This window comes from Salmo trutta, chromosome 8, assembly GCF_901001165.1.
Source record: "Salmo trutta chromosome 8, fSalTru1.1, whole genome shotgun sequence".
NCBI classification, from domain to species: Eukaryota; Metazoa; Chordata; class Actinopteri; order Salmoniformes; family Salmonidae; genus Salmo; species Salmo trutta.
The window spans coordinates 17107185-17130922 of record NC_042964.1 but is presented as its reverse complement, the minus strand read 5'-3'; the positions used below and the strand labels follow the sequence as shown (position 1 = coordinate 17130922).

Genomic DNA, 23738 nt, shown 5'->3' with positions numbered 1-23738 from the left:
GTCCCACTAAGCGCAAACAGATGGGATGGCGTATCGCTGGAGAATGCTGCGGTAGCCATGCTGGTTATGTGTGCCTTGAATTCTAAATAATCAGACAGTGTCACCAGCAAAGCACCGTTACACCTCCTCCGTGCTTCACGGTGGGAATGACGCATGCGGAGATCTCGTTTCTCATTGCTTATTTGAGCTCTTCTTGCCATAATATGGACTTGGTCTTTTACCAAATAGGGCTATCTTCTGTATGCCAACACAACACAACTGATTGGCTCAAACGCATTAAGAAGGAAAGAAATTCCACAAATGAACAAGGCACACCTGTTAATTGAAATGTGTTCCAGGTGACTGCCTCATGAAGCTGGTTGAGAGAATGCCAAGAGTGTGCAAAGCTGTCATCAAGGCAAAGGGTGACTACTTAGAAGAATCTCAAATATAAAATATATTTGGATTTGTTAAACACGTTTGGTTACTACATAATTCCATGTGTGTGATTTCATAGTTTTGATGTCTTCACTATTATTGTACAATGTAGACAATAGTAAAAACAAAGAAAAACCCTTGAATCACTAGGTGTGTCCGAACTTTTGTATGGTACTGTATATATGCTAATAACAATGGAATAAGGAAAAAAGAATAGCAATATTTTATTTGGAATAACATTGGAAGGCTATACTTAAGCAATATGGCCCGAGAAGGTGTGGTATATGGCTAATATACCACGCCTAAGGGCAGTTCTTATGCACGACACAGCGCGGAGTTCCTGGAAACAGCCCTTAGCTGGGGTATATTTGCCATATCACAAACCCCCGAGGTGCCTTATTGCTATTATAAACTGTTTACCAACGTTATTAGAGCACTAAAAATAACTTTTGTCATACCCGTGCTATACGGTCTGATATACTATGACTGTCAGCCAATCATCATTCAGGGCTTGTACCACCCAGTTTATAAAATGTATTGTACATTACTGACTAGATCTAAAAAGGGACATCAAAATAAATAGATGAACTAGAAGCCTAAATAAATGTCACTTCTGCAGGTGAACTCATGGAGTGGCTCCGTAGAGATTGGGGTGACTGCTCTGGACCCTGCTTGTCTCGATTTCCCCAGCAGCGCTACGGGTCTGAAGGGAGGCTCCTGGATCGTCTCTGGCTGCTCAGTCCTACGCGACGGCCGCTCCGTCCTCGAGGAGTACGGCCGTGACCTGGACCAGCTGGCTGAGGGCGACCGCGTGGGCATACAGGTAAGTAGGCTAGTGGTTAAGAGAGGCGGACCAGTGGCCGGAAGGTCACCACCGGTTCAAGCCCTGCGCCGGTCACTGAATTGGTAACAGGAGGGTCACTGGTCACTGAGCTTTGCAGTTGTGTCCTTGAGGAAGGCACTCAATCTCTACAATTGCTCTCCATCCAGGGGGGCTGCTCTATGGCTGACCCTGTGCCTCTCAACTCTGTGTGTGTATTTGGGGAGGTTGAGATGTCTTTCTCTAAAAATTGAATATTGCAATTCTTATTTCTGTTCTCCTATACAGCGGAGTGCCCGCGGCGAGCTCCACCTGTGGGTGAACGGTCATGACTGTGGTGCAGCTGCCAGCGGTCTCCCGACGCGCCTCTGGGCGGTGGTGGACCTCTACGGCAAGTGTACGCAAGTGACTGTGGTGAGCTGCGAGCCGCCCTCCTCGATGGAGAGGGATACGGAGAGGGAGACGGTGGATGGGCATGAAGAGGTGATGGTGTGCGGGGTCAGGGAGGGAGACACCGAGGATCTGACGTCAGTGGTGAATCTGGCAGCAGCAACTAACGGGACAAACGGGACGACAGAGGAAGGTAGGAGTTGTTTTTGTTTGCAATGTTTGTGTATTAAAACATAGGGTTTATGTCACTGTGTGAAAGGTTGTAGAAGTGTAAATAAGTGGAAGATGGACTCCTGTCTCTCTCACTCTTGTTTCGTCTCTTTCCTCCTTTATCTCAGTGCCGGAGCTCCCTCCTACTCACAACCGACCTGACAAGTTCCCCAACAACATAGAGCCTGAAACGGGTACGAAAATAAAACTTCTTAAGGCTCTACCTGAATATCTATTACATTTGGTCAATGGTGCAACATTATTGACTGTGTCTCTCTGTTCTCTCTCTCTTTCCACTTCCCTCTTTCCTGTCTGTCTTTCTTTCTTTCTTTCTTTCTCTCCTCCTGTAGCTCTGACGGAGCACCAGCTCTTTGACGTGTTCAACAATGCCATCGTGTCCCTCTACCGCTCAGAGGACGAGGGCGGAGGAGGACGAGACCTGGGGGGAGGAACGGGGACAGACTCTGGGACAGGAGGTAGAGGGGACAGGGGGAGCAGCAGCAGCAGTGGAGGGGGAGCTGTCAACAGTAACAGTAGTAACAGTGACAGCGGGGCCGGGACCGGCAATACCGGAAGCACCAATAACAGCCCCGCAGTAGGGGCGGGACTCGGGGCGGTGACGAGCGGGATGATGACCAATGATGCGCTGCTGTTCCATGAGAAGTGCGGTACGCTGATCAAGCTGAGCAACAACAACAAGACGGCGGAGAGGCGGAGACCGCTGGACGAGTTCAACAACGGCGTGGTCATGACCAACCGGCCGCTCCGACACAACGAGATGTTTGAGGTGCGGCCAATGACTGGCTCCAATACTGAGATGTGAATGCTTAGCATGAGCAAGGGCGGGGTTTAGAGCAAAGAATAAAGAATACCCGTGCTGTCATAGTAATGATAAAACAGATGTATAGCTGACACCCGCTGTCATAACTGTTTACGACATGTTTATGACATCTGTTCGGACGGCGGGGTGAAGTGTCACCATTTTGCTATGACATCACAATTTACGGCTACTCTTCATATGATATTCATGATGTTACTGCCACAGGCTGTGAATGGATAAGTACATTTTCATTTGAATCTGCTGGATTGCAGCTTGATATGAATAATATATTGTAAAATGGAAAATCGGTGAATGTTTCTATATTCTGGAGGATACAGGGTGCGAGAATTCACTAGACACCAAAAGGACCGACGCTGGGAGGGACTGCCTGAACTTGTCCAATAACAAACGCTTACTTACGTTTTCCGTCGTCGCGAAACGTTTTGAGTGAATACGCCCCTGGTTTCTGTTGCCACAGATCCGTATAGATAAGCTGGTGGACAAGTGGTCGGGGTCGATTGAGATCGGCGTGACAACACACAACCCCAACAACCTGGACTACCCTGCCACAATGACAAATCTGCGCTCAGGTATGTAACACTCACACAGAACGGCAAGATGCTTTATTCTGTGTGCAGCTTTTTGTGGAATAGATCATGTTACAGTACGTATTAAGTTTATGCAACGTGTGTGTGTTTTGTGTTTCTTGCCTTCCCAGGTACAATCATGATGAGTGGCTGTGGGATCCTGACTAATGGCAAGGGGACCCGTCGGGAGTACTGTGAATTCAGCCTAGACGAACTGCAGGTCAGTACCACACACACACACACACACACAACCTAAAACACACACACACAACCTGCCATATGTGTCACTGTCTTCCAGGAAGGGGATCACATAGGCCTGATGCACAAGGCCAGTGGAGCTCTTCACTTCTACATCAATGGCATCGACCAAGGTGAGAGTGACACGCCAGGAGCATCCGTCAATGTAACGAGGGATCGAATGGCTGTAGCGTGGCGTTGGAGGGATAGTCACTTAGAGCTCGTCCGTTGGTATAGTAGTAACCTTGCGGCGACCTAAGGCCAGACAAACCATGAAGCGAAAATGCATGAAATATTTTATTTCATAAAAATACACATTGTTGAAATGGTTATGTTTTTCATACTCGTTGTTATTTGATGTATTGCTTACATAATTGTCATGCAGTGGTAATTTTTGCCCCTTCGTTTCAAGAAATGCGTACAATTGCAAATCATATTTCATCCAAATATCCAATTCTTCCATGACCTCAATTTGACCTCTGACCCTGCCCCCTAGGCGTGGCGGCGGCCCAGACACCTCCCATGGTCTACGGCGTGGTCGACCTCTACGGCATGGCGGTCAAGGTGACCATCGTCCACAATCACAACCACAGCGACCGGCTGCGTCGCAACAACGCCATAATGCGCGCGCTGTCCCCCGACGTGGGCCGCCCCCGGCCCGCCCTCTCCCTCACCTCGGACCCTGACGCCACCGACCGCCTCCTCTTCCACTCCAACTGTGGGCAAAAGGCGGCCATCATCAGTGAAGGCAGGACTGCTCTTCGCCCTCAGTACGTAACCATGGCTTTGTTCCAAACAATCTTATTACCAACTGTCTGTAAGATTCAGATGGTCAGTTTGCGGCCCTTCTTGTATTTGTAGAAAAGGACCAGTCGACTCCTTAGACAGTTTAGGATAAGGATATCATTTTCAACATCAGAAATACAGATATTTGCTTTCTCTAGAAATAATTATTGATGATGGTGCACTCCTATTACACTCACAGGTCAAAAATAGGCGCTATTCTTATTTCTTATGTGATGACCTCTGACTCCTAGGCGTGGCAACATCGTTATAAATAATAATAATGATGTATGTATGTATGTATGTATGTATGTATGTATGTATGTATGTATGTGACATGCCTTATACAATATATTGCTAAATAGATAAATGTATAAATTGATTTGATGGTGAATTTCTCCTTGGGCAGTGCGACGGACGACTTCAACCACGGCGTGGTCCTGAGTGGCCGCCCGCTGCGCTCCAACGAGGTGTTCCAGGTGCGCATCGACAAGATGGTGGACAAGTGGGCGGGCTCCATCGAGATTGGCGTGACCACGCACAACCCCGCCTACCTGCAGCTGCCCTCCACTATGACCAACCTGCGCTCAGGTAATACCAACAAATCAGGTAATACCATCCTCTTACCCCTAGACACCCCAGATAATACCAACCTCTTACCCCAGACAATACCATCCTCTTACCCCAGACAATACCATCCTCTTACCCCAGACAATACCATCCTCTTACCCCAGACAATACCATCCTCTTACCCCAGACAATACCATCCTCTTACCCCAGATAATACCATCCTCTTACCCCAGATAATACCATCCTCTTACCCCAGATAATACCATCCTCTTACCCCTAGACAATACCGACCTCTTACCTTGGGTAACACCGACCTCTTACCCCTAGACAATACCGACCTCTTACCTCGGGTAACACCGACCTCTTACCCCTAGACACTCCAGATAATACCGACCTCTTACCCCAGGTAATACCGACCTCTTACCCCTAGACACTCCAGATAATACCGACCTCTTACCCCAGGTAATACCGACCTCTTACCCCTAGACACTCCAGATAATACCGACCTCTTACCCCAGATAATACCGACCTCTTACCCCTAGACACTCCAGATAATACCGACCTCTTACCCCAGGTAATACCGACCTCTTACCCCTAGACACTCCAGATAATACCGACCTCTTACCCCAGGTAATACCGACCTCTTACCCCTAGACACTCCAGATAATACCGACCTCTTACCCCAGGTAATACCGACCTCTTACCCCAGGTAATACCGACCTCTTACCCCAGGTAATACCGACCTCTTTTAGGCTAGGTTCAGTTTCCACCTCATACCCTTCCAATCCTCTGAGCAGTGTCAATGGATAGGGGCTTTATTCATCTACTTTTTCATACTCCAATGTACAGTATGTTTGGAAAGAGGTATAGATTGACTGATGATGTTTCTCAGGGACGTGGATGATGACCGGGAATGGGGTGATGCACAACGGAACCACCATACTGGACGAGTACGGACACAACCTGGACCGACTCAAAGTGAGTGGGAGATATACGTTACAGTCAGCCTTATATTATCAAACTCTACCCCCCACCCCCCTCTTTCTTACCCCTGTTGCTCTCACTCGTTCCCTCACTATCAACATATGACACTATCATTCTACTACTTACTGCCTCTTGTGTTTTGTAGTTGTCAATTTAACACTCCGTGCTGTCTCTCTCTCTCTCCTCCCCCCCAGGCGGGGGACACGGTGGGCGTGGTGCGTAAGGAGGACGGGAGCCTCCACTTCTTTGTGAACGGGGTGGCGCAGGGCCCGGCGGCGTGGAACATCCCGCCCAGCGTCTACGCCGTGGTGGACCTCTACGGCCAGGCCGCACAGGCCACCATCATGGACGACATGGGTGAGAGGGATGGGGGGGGGTAGAGAGGTTCACAAGAACATTCTAAAGGCTGCTAGTGTGTCAACTAGCTTTGTTTACACAACCATTCATGACTAAACCCATCTCTCTCTCTCCCCCCTCTCTAGCGGACCTCCCCCCTCTCCCCGAGGACAGCTCGGAGGGCCCCACCGTCATGTCGCCCGGCAGCCCATGCTCGGTCGCCGGGGGCAACAGTGCCAACGACCTGCGCTTCCACCAGCTGCACGGCACCAACGCCGTGATCACCAATGGGGGGCGCACTGCCCTCAGACAGAACTGTCGCTCCGAGTTCAACGACGCCATCGTCATCTCCAACAGGTCAGTGTGACACACACACAATCGTCATTTCCAACAGGTCAGAAGGTACACACACACACACACACACACACATCACTTGTGTGTGTCAAGACTGTGTGTTGCCCATTGCCAGGTGCCTTCGAGACGGAGAACTCTTTGAGATAGTCATTCAGAAGATGGTGGACCGTTGGTCGGGGTCAATAGAAGCAGGTAAGATAATGGCAGGTAAGGCGTTTCTATTTTACCCCTCTCAACCTTCTCACACAGCCCTATCCACACCCACAGCAGAAGGGGTGATATGTTTGTCTGTGTGTGTTCTGTCCAGGTGTGACTTCCATCAGGCCAGAAGAGCTGGAGTTTCCTAACACCATGACGGATATAGACTACGACACCTGGATGCTTAGGTAAGGGTTTATGTTTGTTTGTGTTCAAACCCATGTGTCCTGCGTGCCTGTTTTAGCCCATGAAACGCTAATGAAACGTTAATGAAACGTTTTCAGGTCTCTTTGGACATGCGTGGTTCACCTAGCTGTCTTTATTACGCCTGAAGAAACAGTAATTCAACCTTTTTATCTCTCCCACTCCAGTGGCACGGCCATCATGCAGGACGGCAACACCATGCGTAACAACTACGGCTGCGACCTGGACTCTCTGACCACGGGCAGTAGGATCGGCATGATGCGCTCGGCCACCGGCGACCTCCATTACTACATCAATGGGGTGGACCAGGGCGTGGCCTGCACCGGACTGCCGCCAGATAAAGGTGAATGGAACCAGTTGTCATGTACATCTTATCACAACCCCATGTACAGTGCCTTCGGAAAGTATTCAGACCCCTTGACTTTTTCCACATTTTGTTACGTTACGGCCTTATTCTAAAATGGATTAAATCGTTTTCCCCCCCTCAATCTACACACACAATACCCCATAATGACCAAGCAAAAACGGGTTTAGAAATTTTTGCTAATTTGTTACAAATAAAAAACTGATCGCATTTACATACGTATTCAGACCTTTTACTCAGTACTTTGTTGAAGCACCTTTGGCAGGGATTACAGCTTAGAGTATTCTTGGGTATGATGGTACAAGCTTGGCACACCTGTATTTGGTGAGTTTCTCCCATTCTTCTCTGCAGATCCTTTCAAGCTCTGTCAGGTTGCATGGGGAGCGTCGCTGGACAGCTGTTTTCAGGTCTCTCCAGAGATGTTTGATCGGGTTTAAGTCCGGGCTCTGGCTGGGCTACTCAAGGACATTCAGAGACTTGTCCCAAAGCCACTCCTGCATTGTCTTTGCTGTGTGCTTAGGGTCGTTGTCCTGTTGGAAGGTGAACCGTCGCCCCAGTCTGAGGTCCTGAGCAGGTTTTCATCAATGATCTCTTTGTACTTTGCTCCGTTCGTCTTTGCCTCAATCCTGACTAGTCTCCCAGTCTCTGCCGCTGGACAACATCCCTTACACTGCCACCACCATGCTTCACCATAGGGATGGTGCCAGGTGTCCTCCAGACTTGATGCTTGGCATTCAGGCCTAAGAGTTCAGTCTTGATTTCATCAGACCAGAGAATCTTGTTTCTCTGGTCTGAGAGTCTTTAGGTGCCTTTTGACAAACTCCAAGCGTGCTGTCGTGTCTTTTACTGAGGAGTGGCTGGTGGAGTGCTTCAGAGATGGTTGTCCTTAAGAGATGGTTGTCCTTCTGGAAGGTTCTCCCATCCCCACAGAAGAACTCTAGAGCTCTGTCAGAGTGACCATCGTGTTCTTGGTCACCTCCCTGACCAAGGCCCTTCTCTCTGATTTGAATCAGTTTGGCTGGGTGGCCAGTTCTAGAAAGAGTCTTGGTGGTTCCAAACTTCTTCCATGTAAGAATGATGGAGGCCACTGTGTTCTTGGACTTTCAATGCTGCAGACATTTTTTGGTACCCTTCCCCAGATCTGTGCCTCGACACAATCCTGTCTCAGAGCTCTACGGACAATTCCTTCGACCTCACAGCTTGGTTTTTGCTCTAACATGCACTGTCAGCTATGGGACATTATATAGACAGGTGTGTGCCTTTCCAAATCCTGTCCAATCAATTGAATTTACCACAGGTGGACTCCAATGAAGTTGTAGAAACATCTCAAGGATGGTCAATGGAAACAGAATGCACCTGAGATCAATTTCGAGTCTCATAGCAAAGGGTCTGAATACTTATGTAAATAAGGTATTTCTATTTTTTTATTTGCGAAAATGTCTAAAAACCTGCTTTTACTTTGTCATTATGGGTATTGTCTGTCGATTGCAGAGGATTATGTATTTTTTTTAATCCATTTTAGAAAAAGGCTGTAACCTATCAAAATGTGGAAAAAGTCAAGGGGTCTCAATACTTTTCCGAAGGCACTGTATGTGCTAGGGGTCTCATGAATTGATTAAAATGGAATTGATAGTGTCCCGAAGCCACTCCTGCGCTGTCTTGGCTGTTTGCTAAGGGTCTTTTTAGTTAGCTGCCACAAGCGTCTCTGAATAAATACACTTAGCAGCTCTTTTATGCTAAAATATCACTGCTATTTAGTTATTTTACTTTTTTATTTATCAATATTGGTCTCATTAAGATTAATTGTCTTTGTCAAGGGAGACTTTCCAAAACACTCTCCTTCCCTCCCTCCCTCCATTAGAGGTGTATGCGGTGATAGACCTGTACGGTCAGTGTGTCCAGGTGTCCATCACGAGTTCCTCTGGCCCTCTGGACAACAGTCTGTGTACCAGCAACATAACGGAGAAGAGCTTCCCCATACACTCACCAGGTACGCACCACGGACATGTGTGTTTTCTCTCAGGTTAAGGATTGAAATAAATTGTTAAACGACAGACCGCAAATGAACTGGGCCACATCTCCTTTTCCCCTGTGCGTGTGTCTCTTTCTGTACGTACGTGTGTGTGTGTGTGTAGTGGCAGGCGTGGCCCACCGGCTCCACAGTAAACATGGTAAGAACGTGGTTCTGCTGGGAGAGGGCTGCCAGGCCGTCCGGGTAGGAGGATACGCTCATGGCATCGTCTTCAGCGCCAAGGAACTCAAAACAGACGAACTGTTCGAGGTGAGCCAGGGCAGGGGGAATACCATGGAGAGAGAGTCAAGGCGTGAAAGTAGAGTTGCTGGGGTGGAGTTTAGCATTGTTTTGTTTTGTAAAGCTCTTATACAGTGTATTCAGACCCCTTGACATTTTGTTACGTTACAGCCTTATTTAAAAATGTATTAATTAAATGTTTTCCACATAAATCAAGACAATACCCCATAATGACAAAGGGAAAACAAGTTTTTATTTTAGCACATTTATTTTAAAAAACAAGAACCGATACCTTTGCCATGAGACTCGAAATTGATCTCAGGTGCATTCTGTTTCCATTTATCATCTTTGAGATGTTTCTACAACTTGATTGGAGTCCACCTGTGGTAAATTCAATTGATTGGACATGATTTGGAAAGGCACACACCTGTCTATATAATGTCCCATAGCTGACAGTGCATGTTAGAGCAAAAACCAAGCTGTGAGGTCAAAGGAATTGTCCGTAGAGCTCTGAGACAGGATTGTGTCGAGGCACACATCTGGGGAAGGGTAATATTTAATGTCTGCAGCATTGAAAGTCCCCAAGAACACAATAGACTCCATAATTCTTGAATGGATGAAATTTGGAACAGAGTTCCTCTGTGGAGATGGAAGAATCTTCCAGAAGGACAACGATCTCTACAGCACTCCACCAATCAGGCCAGACGGAAGCCACTCCTCAGTAAAAGGCACATGACAGCCCGCTTGGAGTTTGCCAAAAGGCACCAAAAGGACTCTCGGACCATGAGAAACAAGATTCTCTGATCTGATGAAACCAAGGTTAAACTCTTTGGCCTGAATGCCAAGCGTCACGGCTTGACACCTGGCACCATCCCTACGGTGAAGCATGGTGGTGGCAGCATCATGCTGTGGGGATGTTTTTCAGCGGCAGGGACTGGGAGACTAGTCAGGGTCAAGGGAAAGATGAACGGAGCAAAGTACAAAGAGATCATAGATGAAAACCTGCTTCAGAGCGCTCAGGACCTCAGACTGGGGCGACTGTTCACCTTCCAACATGACAATGACCCTAAGCAAACAGCCAAGACCGCACAGGAGTGGCTTCGGGAAAGCCCGGACTTGAACCCGATCGAACATCTCTGGAGAGAATTGAAAATAGCTGTGAAGTGACACTCCCCATCCAACCTGACAGAGCTTGAGAGGCTCTGTAGAGAAGAATGGGAGAAACTCTCCAAATACAGGTGTGCTAAGCTTGTAGCGTCATACCCAAGAAGACTTGAGGCTGTTATCGCTGCCAAAGGTGCTTTAACAAAGTACTAAATAAAGGATCTGAATACTTATGTAAAATTTCATAACTATTTTTAATACATTTGCAAAAATTTCTAAAAACCTGTTTTTACTTTGTCATTATGGGGTATTCTGTATAGAATGATGAGGAGAAAAAACTATTTCATCAATTTTAGAATAAGGCTGTAACAAAAATGTGGAAAAAGTCAAGGGGTCTGAATACTTTCCGAATGCACTGTAGGTAATTATAATTGCGGAATTGTAAATGTATATTTTTTCCATCCAGAAAAACAAGTTAATTCTTATTCACTCCATTTTTGCCATCACCAGTACTCATCCTCTTCTTCCTCTCTATTCTTCCTTTCCCACCACCCCAACCCCTAGGTGAAGATAGACGAGGTAGATAACCAGTGGTCTGGTTCCCTCCACATGGGTCTGACCAGCCTGGCCCCCCCAGAGCTGCCCTCCTGCCCCATGTCGGGCCTGTCCCCCTCCCTCACACAGCTCCGCGCCAAGGTCACCTGGCTGCTGGCGGGGTCAGAGGTCAGACGCAATGGGGTCCTCCAAAGACAGAACTACGGGGCATCCCTGGACAGATTGATGGTGAGAGAAGGGAAGGGGAGGGAGTGGAGAGGGAACAGTGTGGCAGAGAGAACTTAGATGTAAAGATGGTGACTAGAGTGTTGTGAAAAACTATCCGAAGAGTAGGCAGGGACTATTGGAGTATAATAATGAACTTTTAATAAAGCAGCTTCAGGGGAGATCCATCTCTGAGCATAGTCAGGCAAAGAACTCCCCTGCACCTACTTGATTTAAAGGTTCGTTATTATACTCCAATAGTCTCTAGACAACTGTGTGCATTTGGAACGGATAGAAGGATCGAGATGAGTACAGAAATGGGCAAGTGTGTACTGGTAATAGGATGGGTACTGAGATGAATTCTCTGTGTCTAGGTGGGGAACCGCGTGGGCGTGAAGCGATGCAGTGATGACACAATGCACATCCTCATTGACGGAGAGGACATGGGAACAGCTGCTACCGCTGTGGCCAAGGTACACACACACACACACACACACACACACACACACACACGTGCGAGTATGTTCAATTAACACGCACACGAACACTTCATGAACGTACAAACGGTTCTCGCATCCACACACGTCATATGTGTTTAATTCTCTCACACCACCCCACTTCTCTCTCCCCTCCCTGTAGAACGTCTATGCGGTGCTGGACCTGTATGGTCGTGTGACTGCTGTGTCCATCGTTAGTTCCTCAGTGCTGGAGGACGCAGAAAGCATCAAGGCCCCCTCCCTCTCCTCAGACAGCTGCAGCGACGGCGAGGAGGAGAGCACGCCGGTGAGACACACAGGGGGATGTAGTGGGACAGGAGAGGGGGGGATGTAGTGGGATAGGAGACGGGGGGGATGTAGTGGGATAGGAGACGGGGGGGATGTAGTGGGATAGGAGACGGGGGGATGTAGTGGGATAGGAGACGGGGGGATGTAGTGGGATAGGAGACGGGGGGATGTAGTGGGATAGGAGACGGGGGGGATGTAGTGGGATAGGAGACGGGGGGGGATGTAGTGGGATAGGAGACGGGGGGGATGTAGTGGGATAGGAGACGGGGGGGATGTAGTGGGATAGGAGACGGGGGGGATGTAGTGGGATAGGAGACGGGGGGGATGTAGTGGGATAGGAGACGGGGGGGATGTAGTGGGATAGGAGACGGGGGGATGTAGTGGGATAGGAGACGGGGGGGATGTAGTGGGATAGGAGACGGGGGATGTAGTGGGATAGGAGAAATGTAGGGGGATGTAGTGGGATAGTAGACGGGGGATGTAGGGGGGATGGGGGATGTAGGGGGATGGGAGACGGGGGGATGTAGTGGGATGGGAGATCGGGGGGGATGTAGTGGGATGGGAGACCGGGGGGGATGTAGTGGGATGGGAGACCGGGGGGGATGTAGTGGGATGGGAGACCGGGGGGGATGTAGTGGGATGGGAGACCGGGGGGGGATGTAGTGGGATGGGAGACCGGGGGGGATGTAGTGGGATGGGAGACCGGGGGGGATGTAGTGGGATGGGAGACGGGGGGATGTAGTGGAATGGGGGGGGTGTAGTGGGATGGGAGACCGGGGGGGATGTAGTGGGATGGGAGACCGGGGGGGATGTAGTGGGATGGGAGACCGGGGGGGATGTAGTGGGATGGGAGACCGGGGGGGCATGGGGGGGATGTAGTGGGATAGGAGACGGGGGGATGTAGTGGAATGGGGGGGTGTAGTGGGATAGGAGACGGGGGAGATGTAGTGGGATAGGAGACGGGGGAGATGTAGTGGGATAGGAGACGGGGGGGATGTAGTGGGATAGGAGACGGGGGGGATGTAGTGGGATAGGAGACGGGGGGATGTAGTGGAATGGGGGGGTGTAGTGGGATAGGAGACGGGGGAGATGTAGTGGGATAGGAGACGGGGGGGATGTAGTGGGATAGGAGACGGGGGGATGTAGTGGGATAGGAGACGGGTGGACAGCATGCTTTTGCCTGGACCTTCAGAGTGAAACAAGCTTGACAGCTATATAAAGTTAGACTAATGTGTCTTCTAAAGTAAGAAAATGTCATATTTTGTTGCTTTTTTCATGCAAATATCTCAAGTACAGTAGGAAGCCAGCATTTGCTTCACAGGTGGTTTAAGATTAGCACAAATTGAGCAACTGAAGTAAACAATGCCCCCCCCCATCTGTCCATCAGGTCGGGAGCACTAAGGTGGCCCTGGTGCCCAACAGTGTCATGGCCTTCCTGGAGAACCATGGGAAGAACATCCAGCTGTCCAATCAGAACCTGACGGCCGCCCGTGTCTCCAGCTACAACCAGGGCCTTTTGGTCACAGCACAACCCCTGCCCAGACAACAACTGTTCCAGGTAGCTACACTTGTGTGTGTGTGTGTGTGTGTGTGTGTGTGTGTGTGTGTGTGTCTGGATTTTTTTGATTGGGGAAGCGTCGTTGTTTAGGGACACATGATATAATATAGTGCTTTCTGTCGCTATAGTTTGACTGACAGTCCGAATGTCTCTGTTGCCATAGTTTCAGATTGACCGCCTGAACCCGTCGTGGACGTCGTCCTTGTCGCTAGGGGTGATAGGTCACTCCCCTGACCGCCTCAACTTTCCCTCCACGGCGTGCTGTCTGAAACGCTCTGCCTGGCTGCTGCAGAGAGACTCTGTCTTCCACAACTCACTGAAGGTACTGGAGTCGCTGTCTCTCACTCAGCTCCCTTCACAACTCACTTTCTACTTTTGAGAACGTTTTGTCATTTCAAATGAACAACCTGATTGATTGTTTGATTAATCCTCTTTCTCTTTCCCTTCCCTCCATCACTTCACCCCCCCTCCCCCCTTTTCCTCCATCACTTCACCCCCCTCCCCCCTTTTCCTCCATCCCAGATCTGTGAGAACTATGGTCCTAACCTGGACACATGTCCAGAGGGTACAGTATTGGGTCTACTAGTGGATGGGAACAGCTGTCTGCACCTCCATGTGAACGGGATGGACCAGGGGGTAGCAGCCCAGGACATCCCCAACCCCTGCTACCCCCTCATAGACCTCTACGGGCAGTGTGAACAGGTACGTCTGTCACCCTCCCACCCAAAACCGTCAGATTCTCAATCTGAAGAGGATGAGGAAGTTAAATTCTACCTGCTTAGTCTTGCCACTGATATAACCCCCGGTAAAGCAGTTAACACCATTTTCAATGATGATTAACAGTCCCAGTGGAAAACCACCACCCATGCATCCCTCTATGTTTTTTAAAAGCTTCTATACAAACAGGGTGCGTCCCAAATGGCTCCCTATATAGTGCACTACCTTTGACCCGAGCCCTATAGCCCCTGGTCAAAAGTAGTGCACTATAAAGGGTGTAGGGCACCATTTTTGACTAGTCCTACTCAGATCCACTTTTAGATCAGTAGCTAGAAACTCTAATCTGCTAGTATGTTGCTCTATGTTCTCTAATCCTGAAATACTTCCACCTGGCCGAAGTCATAATCCCAATCTCATTTAGACACGCCGTCCCTCAGTAGGTCTGTAACTCTAATCCCAGCCCTCCCGCCAGGCTGGGTTTAATAATCTGTCGCCCGGCCTGGCCCTGTACGACGTAATCTGTTGTCACACTTCCTGAGGGCCGACAGAAGTCAAGTCATTGACACCCTCTGATGTCGTTGGCAGGTTACAATAGTGACTGACAACGTGCCAACCGTGGGAGGGGAGAGCGGCGAGGCGCGTTGCCAAGGCGACATGGAGAAGGCGGACATGGTTGACGGTGAGAGGATGATGATGTCAACTCATTACAGTTGATGTTCAAAATGTCTTTCATATTAAAAGTTACTTCCATGTGTTCTGTAGATGCAAAGTTGACCAAGTTATTGTCCTTGTTGGCATCACATGTTCTTTGACAGTAAAACGCTTTGACTTCTAAGTAATATCAAACTCTGTATACATCTCTTACCGGCCTCAACCGGTGCTACCCTTTGACCTTTGCTATCTGACCTCCAGGGATCAAAGAGAGTGTGTGCTGGACGCCCCCTCCAGAGGTCAACCCCAACAAGACCTGTGAATACCAGGCCCTGTGCTCGCGCTTCAAGGACCTGCTCACGCTGCCAGGTGAGTACCCCACATACTTAAAAAAATCAAAAATGTAAAGCTAAACTTTCTTTTTGCTTGAGTAACCTCTGGTGGCAGAGCATTCCTCTGGTGGCAGAGCATTCCATGGTGACATGGCTCGATACATAACTGAACGACGCATTAAATCTGTTTTTGTTTTGGGTACAGTGAAGAACCCATAGTGGCCTGTCTGGTGTAATGTATGTTATGTTATGTATGTATGTATGTATGTATGTATGTATGTATGTATGTAATGTAATGTAATGTAATGTAATGTAATGTATGTAATGTATGTTATGTATGTATGTTATGTATGTATGTATGTATGTCAGTTTTGAAGTGTATGCAAATAGATTAGACAAGTGGTTAGCCATTTTCAACACACAAATGTTTCTTTAAAAAGACTGGAAAAGAAGTAGTCAATTTCTCCTCAACCCTCAACCATGAAAGACTGATGCATGTGGTTGTTAGTTCTGTGTGCGCAGTTAAGGGCAAGGCATGCTGCTTGGTTGTGAGCCAGCTACAGCTTTGCTCGGTCTTTCTTTGCTGCGCCTGACCATATTAGCGGACAGTAATCAACATGGGACAAGACCAGAGCCTTAACAACTTGTACAGTTGATCTTGGTGCCAAAAACACAGAACATATTTTCATAACAGACATACTTTTGGTAATGTAGTGTATGTGGACACCTGCTTGTCGAACATCTCATTCCAAAATCATGGCCATTAATATGGAGTTGGTCCTCCCTTGGCTGCTGCAACAGCCTCCACTCTTCTGGGAAGGCTTTCCACTTGATGTTTGAATGTTGCTGCGGGGACTTGCTTCCATTCAGCCACGGGCATTAGTGAGGTTGGGCACTGATGTTGGGCGATTAGGCCTGGCTAGCAGTCAGCGTGCCAATGCAGGTCAGGGCTCTGTGCAGGCCAGTCAAGTTCTTCCACGCCGATCTCAACAAACCATTTCTGTATGGACCTCGCTTTGTGCACAGGCACTGTTATTCTAAAACAGGAAAGGGCCTTCCCCAAATCCTGTTGCCACAAAGTTGGAAGCACAGAATCGTCTAGAATGTCATTGAATGCTGTAGCATTAAGATTTCCCTGCACTGGAAAAAAGGGGCCTAGCCCGAACCATGAAAAGCAACCCCAGACCATTATTCCTCCTCCACCAAACTTTACAGTTGGCACTATGCATTGGAGCAGGCAGCGTTCTCCTGGCATCCACCAAACCCGGATAGTACGATGACCTATCAGATTGTGAAGTGTAGTTCATCACTCCAGAGAACACATTTCCACTGCTCCAAACTCCAATGGCGCAAGCTTTACACCACTTCAGCTGACACTTGGCATTGCGCATGGTGATCTTGGACTTGTGTGGCTGCTTGGTCATGGAAACCCATTTCATGAAGCTCCCATGAACAGTTCTTGTGCTGACGTTGCTTCCAGAGGCAGTTTGGAACTCTGTAGTGAGTGTTGCAACCGAGGACAGACATTCTGTTCTGTGAGCTTGTGTGGCCTACCACTTTGCAGCTGAGCCGTTGTTGCTCCTAGACATTTCCACTTCACAATAACAGCCCTTACAGTTGACCAGGACAGAAATGTGACGAACTGAGTTGTTGGAAAGGTGTCATCCTATGACGGTGCCACGCTGAAAGTCACTGAGCTCTTCAGTAAGGCCATTCTACTGCCAATGTTTGTCTATGAAGATTTCATGGCTGTATGCTTGATTTTATACACCTGTCAGCAACTAGTGTTGCTGAAGTAGCCGAATCCACTAATTTGAAGGGGTGTCCACATACTTTTGTGTGTGTGTGTGTGTGTGTGTGTGTGTGTGTGTGTGCGCGCGCGCGCACTCAATCAATCAATCCCCCCAAAATATAATTTAACTAAGCAAGTCAGTTAAGAACAAATTCTTATTTACAATGACGGCCAAACCCGGACGAGGCTGGACCAATTGTGCGCCGCCTTATGGGACTCCCAATCACGGCCGACTGTGATACAGCCTGGAATCGAACCAGGGACTGTTGCGACTCCTCTTGCACTGAGATGCAGTACCTTAGACTGCTGCGTACCTCCTCTCCCCATCTTCACAACAACTTTGTCAATATCACTTGACCATAATAACTGACCATCTAATGTTACTTGAATTTTAGAAGAACTTAGCCTTACCCTAGTGTGACGTTTAGCTAACATTAGATTTAATCCAGAGATTCTCTTACTTTTGATTCGGCGGTCTCGTCCAGATCATGGCATTTTGTAGTTCTTTATGATAGCCACATTAGCAGCTAATTAGCATTTAATTTTTGGGTGATTAAATACATGCGAATGTATTGATAAGTCACCTTGTCCTAGAGAGATTTACACTTATCAAAACATCACGCCAGGGTAAGCCTACACTAAACATGGCCCTTATTTTTAAGTGTTTCTAAAATCCCCTATGGAGAAATTCATGATGGAAACGATTGGAACCATTTCCTTGTTTGACCGAGTCTTATGACTCATGCTGTAGTACTCTATACCTAGTGGCTTATCATTCTTGGCACAAACTTGACCAAATTCAAAACAGCAATCCTCTTAAATTATTAGATCTTCAATACACAAATATGATGGTTCAATGTTGTCATTTCCCTTCTGTTTGTCCACTTTAGCATAACTAGAGCGCACTCTGGGTTCTATTGGATACGTAACTCTCCAATCGTGTGATGGCAGGTGATGTAAAGCCATAAGTTAGTTTTTTTCAGTAACAAATTATGATCTGTAACTTCAAAGGCTGCACTAAAATCTTAACAATACAGCTCCAACTATCATCTTATTATCCATTTAATCATTGGATAATTCTATTTCTGATAATAACAAAGAAGGAATGAATGGTTTTTGAGCAGATTGTATTCAGCAGATGCCTCATCTGGTTTAGCTCGGATGCAGCCGGCGGTGCTCTGTTCTTCGTGCCTCTTCTGCGTACTCAAGCTGTCTTGCTGGTCTGTTGGTCTCAATGGTGGAGGGGGGTGCTTTCCTGTTGGTGTGGGGGGTTATGCTATCCAGTTGAGTATCCTTGGCTCAGTCATAACTCCATCTTTGTTGTTTTCTCCCTCTCTCTCTTTCTCTCCGCCTATCCATCTCTCTCAGATGGTTACTTCAACGAGGATGCCAAGTATAACCTGTGTTACTGTGAGTCTTGCCACAAGCTGCGGGGGGACGAGGCCTACTACAAGAGAGGGGAGCCCCCCCGGGACTACGCCCTGCCCTTCGGCTGGTGCCGCTTCGCGCTGAGGTCAGAGGTCGCAAACAGCCAATCAAGTGGACTGCGAAAACTGTCTTCAACCAATTACTTTAGATCAGTCACAGTGCTATTCATGTCCACTGAATGAGTTTTTAATCTAGTTCAATTAACAAATTGATTAATAGATCTTACCTATTCTCACCTTGGCAAAAGATAAGGGGAAAATGTGAATAAAAATAGTATACAGTTTAAACTTTGAGAACTGGCTTTGAGTATCAATGTCCTAGGACACAAGATACAGGTGGTGATGGAGAGGGGTTATCTAACAGTTTTGTGTGTGATTGTGTGTACTACCTCCCCTATAGGATCAAGCCCCACTGTGAGGTGTCTAGTGCGTTTAAGAAGTGGCACATAGCCTACCACGGCACCAGTGTAGGGGCTCTGAGACGCACCCTGGACCATGCTCAGCTGCTCTCTGGTACGACGCAGCATTTGTTTCCTTATCCACTTTTTTTGGACCCCTAAAAATAGAGTGAATTGACCACAGGTCACCTTTATTTTGATGTGCATATCACCTCAAGGTGTTGTTTCTCTCCCAAAGCACTAAGCAGATGTCTAGCCTTTTGAAACGTATGGTTGATTTCCATCACAAACATTTCCCCTAATGATTAAAGAATCATGATGGTGTTGTAAATTAACAAACCCATGTTGTCTTGGTGTTTCAGGGACTTCGTCCATCTTCTCTGTGTCTCCGGCAAAGATGGAGGGTCCTAACGGCTACAGTGAGCCAGAGGAGAACAGCAACAGCCTCCCCGACAGGGACAGGGAACGAGACAGGGACAGGGAACGAGACAGGGAGGTTCCCCGGGTACAGCTGTCCCCCACCATGCGCTATTCCGGCCTGGAGATGTTCGCCCCTAAAGTGCAGTAAGTGTCAAATCTCTATCGTTGTCTCTCTCATGCTCTAGCTTTTTATCTGCCTTTTGCACTTATTCAAATTGAAGTATACACTCGGTGGCCAGTTTATTAGGTACACCACTCCGTTCATAAAAATGGTTCGCTACTACAGACCTTGAGTCACATGGCCGTGGCTTGCTATATAAAGCAGGCATTGAGGCATTCAGTTACTGTTTGATTGAACGTTAGAATGGGAAAAACGAGTAACCGAAGCGTCTTTGAGCGTGGTATGATCGTCAGTGCCAGGCGCACCGGTTCCAGCCGGCCTCCTGGGATTTTCACTCACGACAATCTAATGATTCTCGAGAATGGTGCAAAAAACATCCAGTCCTGTGGGCGAAAACAGCTCGAAGGAGAATGGCAAGAATCGTGCACACGAACAGGCGGGCCACAAACAGACAAATAACGGCACAGTACAACAGTGGTGTGCAGAACGGCATCTCGGAACGCGCAACTCGTTGATCCTTGTCACAGATGGACTATTGCAGCAGACGACCACACCGGGTTCCACACCTATCAGCTAAAAACAAGAAGTGGCTCCTGTGGGCACGTGATCACCAACACATTTACATGACATTTTTTTTACATTTTAGTCATTTAGCAGACGCTCTTATCCAGAGCGACTTACAGTATTGAATACATACATTTCATTTCATGCATTTTTTTTTTTTTTTTGTACTGGATAATTGAGGAGTGGAAAAACATTGCCTGGTCCGACGAATCCTGGTTCCTGTTGCGTCACGGTGATGGCAGAGTCAGGAGTCCATGGCCCTATCCAGCCTGGTGTCAACTGTGCAGGCCGGTGATGTAATGTTTTTTTGTGACACACGTTAGGTCCCTTGATACCAATTGAGCAATGTTTCCATGCCCCGAAGAATTCAGGCTGTTCTGGAGGCAAAGGGGGGTCTGACCCGGTACTAGATGGGTGGACCTAATAAACTGGCCACTGAGTATACTGTATACCATGAAATTGCTATGCTGTCATGGTCTCCTCTGACTTTTCTTGCTTTTCTTCTTTCATTCTTATTCCCATAACTCCTGCTCTCCTCTCTCCCTCCAGATTCCGGGACCCTCGTTCTCACTGTTGTCACCAGGCTCAGGTGGGTTTCCAGGTGTGCGTGCGGCCGGGCTCTTACAAGGTGGGGCCCCAGAACCTTGGGACCAGCGAGCCCCTTGACCCCCGCTTTAGCAACACAGAAATCGAGTGGATCACCAAGGAGCAAGGGGGCACCCTCCTCTACGGCCTACTCATACGGGTGGAGTGAGGGAGGGATGAACAGCGGGATGGATAGAGTGGAGATAAGGGAGCTTCTCTATCCCAGCGGTGCCTCCAAAACCTCTACTCCATCAACCAAATTCCAGACTTTGAGACTCTTTGGAATTTGGGTAATTTCCCTCCTGTTCTGGGGGGGGGGGGGGATTGTTGACATTGACAGTTCAGCATTATTTTAGTTTATTTTGGACAAAGTACATTTTTGTTTGTTTTGGAATAATTTTAACAGGGCGGGGCTTTGGTGGATTCAGAGAACAGACTGACACTGCCTGCACTTTATGTTTTGAACACTTTGTGGGCTATTTAGAAAAAAAAAAGTAAAAAACAATCTACTTCTCATTCATAATACAACACTCGTTTTTGGTCACCGCAGTTTTTCTATTTAGCACTGTTATTGTCCTCTCTAGCTCTTGTTTTAATCACCTTTTTATCCCAGCCTGATCACTCTCCTCACTCTCTTTTTGGTTCTCAAGTACGGGGGGGAGGGGGGTGGTTCTGCTCAGTTCTCGAGGCTGAGTGCACAACCGAAATCGGTCACGTTCCAAGACTTGGACCGTTCTTTAAACTTCGCAACGGCGAACGCCACCCCCCCCCGTCGCCTGCTGCGCAGAACGGTCATTGGACTATTGGACTTTATAAACTAAAGACTTAACCTCGTGTCAATGGAGGAAAAGAGTGCAAAATCAAACGATGAGGAGAAAGACTGGAAATAACCCTGGACAGGAGAAAGACCTGAGAGCACCTGTTTTAGAGGGAGGAACAAAAAAAAAACTGGAACAAAATGTTTACAGGTGTAACGCTAACCACTGTCTGTCTACATGTATGACTCGTCCTTTCCATCTCCCTCCCCTCACAACTGTCCTAGATTTTCAAAAATGTCAGTGGAAAGCGCTTCCCTAAGACAAGGGTACTTTCTCGTTCCCATGTTGCAGAGGTATAGATATATACACTGTTTCTTGTGGGGGGGGGGAAAGGGGTCTGTTCAGTTTCTATCTGTTTCACCGACAAAGCTATCTGCATCTTGAATAGTGTGAAGTGGCTTCCTCTCCTTAGTCCTCATCTCCTTTCCTTCACCTGCACTGATCTGAAGGAAAGGAGCAGATAGAAATGTCATGAATAGAGCTGACATGATTCTGTACCAGATAGGCATGTTTGTTCTTCATAACATAGTACTATCTGAACTTTACACAATGTTGTGGCCTGCTGAACGTGCCTGTTTTCACACATCGTCGTTTACACTAGAGTTACGTTCAAGTCTTTAAAGATTGTAACGTATCTGTCCCATTATGGCGTCGGTGAGCGTACGGGCAGTGCCAGTGAGGCCATCTCCATTTTCAAGTAGTACATTTTCTTCTACTTCTGAGTTGGTAAACAAACTGAAAGGGTGCACACTGCCACCTAGAGTGTGTTGTTTGAACAGGTATAAAGCCAAGGTTGGCTATTTACAGCCACCTGCAGTCATGGAATGTTTGCTTACGAGTATAATTCATTGGCTGATCCCTGGATGGAATTTTGTGATCCTTCCTTAACCCATAGGAAGGTCCACCCAGTTGACTACTTCAAAATTGTGAAGTCCCTAATGGCACTGCCCATGCTCAAACTTGGACACTGGAGTCCTCTATAGAACTCTATGGTCATGGTTTTAACAGGGAGAAATGTTCATAGCCAATAAGGTCATAGGGGTCTGCCCTCATTGGTGTGTTCGTGCAAATACTCTTGGGAAATTAAGTATTTAACGAAATGCAGGCCCTGATGCTGGTGTTTACATTGTGAATGTAATTCATTAGGGTTTTTGTCATTTAGTTTTTTGTGGTCCGTTTACGTTGAAACTAACACCCTTCATTTGACATATTACATTAAGATTAACACTGGTTAATTCATTCCTGATCCAAATATTCCCCTAATATTTGATTGTATGTGGACGACTCTAAAGCACATCTTCTTTTAACCATGTATTTTGTTGCCAATGTGATATATACTTATGTATGACATACATAGCCGCGCCATCTTGCCAAGTCATTGTTTTGACCAGAGAGGAGAAAAACAGGTTAAGTCAAGATCTAAGGTTCAGTTGACTTTCCTCACACACACACACAACTGTGTATAACCTAATTTATTGCAACAAAAAAAGTGGGCTTTGAAGAAGGAAAAAAAACTTGCTTGCAACGTCCAATCAAAATGTGAAAAATTATATGGGGTTAGTTAAAGGCCCAGTGCTGCTTTTTATGATAATGCATTTGTACAGGCTGTTACATAACATGAAATCATATCTTCCTGATTTGTAAAAATAAATAAACGGACAGAGTATGCACATGATGACTCTGGACTGGCTTTGTGTGTTTCTTCCTTTTTAAAGTGGCAATCAGCAGTAGAAACAAAGCATTTTCCCTGCCCGTTTTTGGTAAAAAGCTGAGGAATTGGGCTGGAGGAATGTAAACACATTCATAGACAGAGCTATGGATGCAAGGACTGACCATCCATCATGATATTATAGTGTTTGTTCAAATATTGAGAAAAACAAGCTCATGAGGTATTTAAATTATATTCAAGAATCATTGATTGGGTACATATAATTTAAGTCAAAATGGATGTAGCAACTGCTAAATAGCCCCTTAATCCAAGAAGAGAAAAGCCTTAAGTACAATATACTTAATTTACACCAATCAAAAAGACACAGGATAGAGGCTGTTTTAAAATTTTATTCAGAGTAGGAAAAAAAATCCAGTCACTGACATACTGCAGTGTTGCATATTTACTCAATCACACTTTTTCTAAATTATTCCTAAGAATTATTTCTTAAGGCCAATAAGTTTTCAGCCCCCC

General features: G+C 47.2%; 1 protein-coding gene across 5 annotated transcripts in view; it reads left to right on the top strand.

Moving 5' to 3' along the window:
* Nucleotides 1-23234, top strand: part of LOC115198308 (neuralized-like protein 4) — a 28675-nt gene extending 5441 nt beyond the window's left edge. The window contains exons 2-30 of one of the 5 annotated variants that reach the window (XM_029760191.1): nucleotides 1037-1240; nucleotides 1526-1820; nucleotides 1966-2031; nucleotides 2188-2624; nucleotides 3136-3247; nucleotides 3376-3464; nucleotides 3543-3615; nucleotides 3978-4251; nucleotides 4674-4873; nucleotides 5727-5812; nucleotides 6013-6175; nucleotides 6301-6511; nucleotides 6624-6700; nucleotides 6816-6894; nucleotides 7078-7253; nucleotides 9136-9264; nucleotides 9410-9555; nucleotides 11194-11412; nucleotides 11763-11861; nucleotides 12028-12171; nucleotides 13561-13731; nucleotides 13895-14053; nucleotides 14254-14433; nucleotides 15034-15127; nucleotides 15361-15468; nucleotides 18592-18736; nucleotides 19051-19163; nucleotides 19411-19612; nucleotides 20703-23234. In XM_029760191.1, coding sequence (XP_029616051.1) covers nucleotides 1037-1240; nucleotides 1526-1820; nucleotides 1966-2031; nucleotides 2188-2624; nucleotides 3136-3247; nucleotides 3376-3464; nucleotides 3543-3615; nucleotides 3978-4251; nucleotides 4674-4873; nucleotides 5727-5812; nucleotides 6013-6175; nucleotides 6301-6511; nucleotides 6624-6700; nucleotides 6816-6894; nucleotides 7078-7253; nucleotides 9136-9264; nucleotides 9410-9555; nucleotides 11194-11412; nucleotides 11763-11861; nucleotides 12028-12171; nucleotides 13561-13731; nucleotides 13895-14053; nucleotides 14254-14433; nucleotides 15034-15127; nucleotides 15361-15468; nucleotides 18592-18736; nucleotides 19051-19163; nucleotides 19411-19612; nucleotides 20703-20907 — 4656 coding nt within the window. In that variant the 3' untranslated portion in view covers nucleotides 20908-23234. The other 4 variants (XM_029760190.1, XM_029760193.1, XM_029760192.1 and 1 more) reach the window with 4 other exon arrangements.
* The last annotated feature ends 504 nt before the right edge of the window (nucleotides 23235-23738 follow it).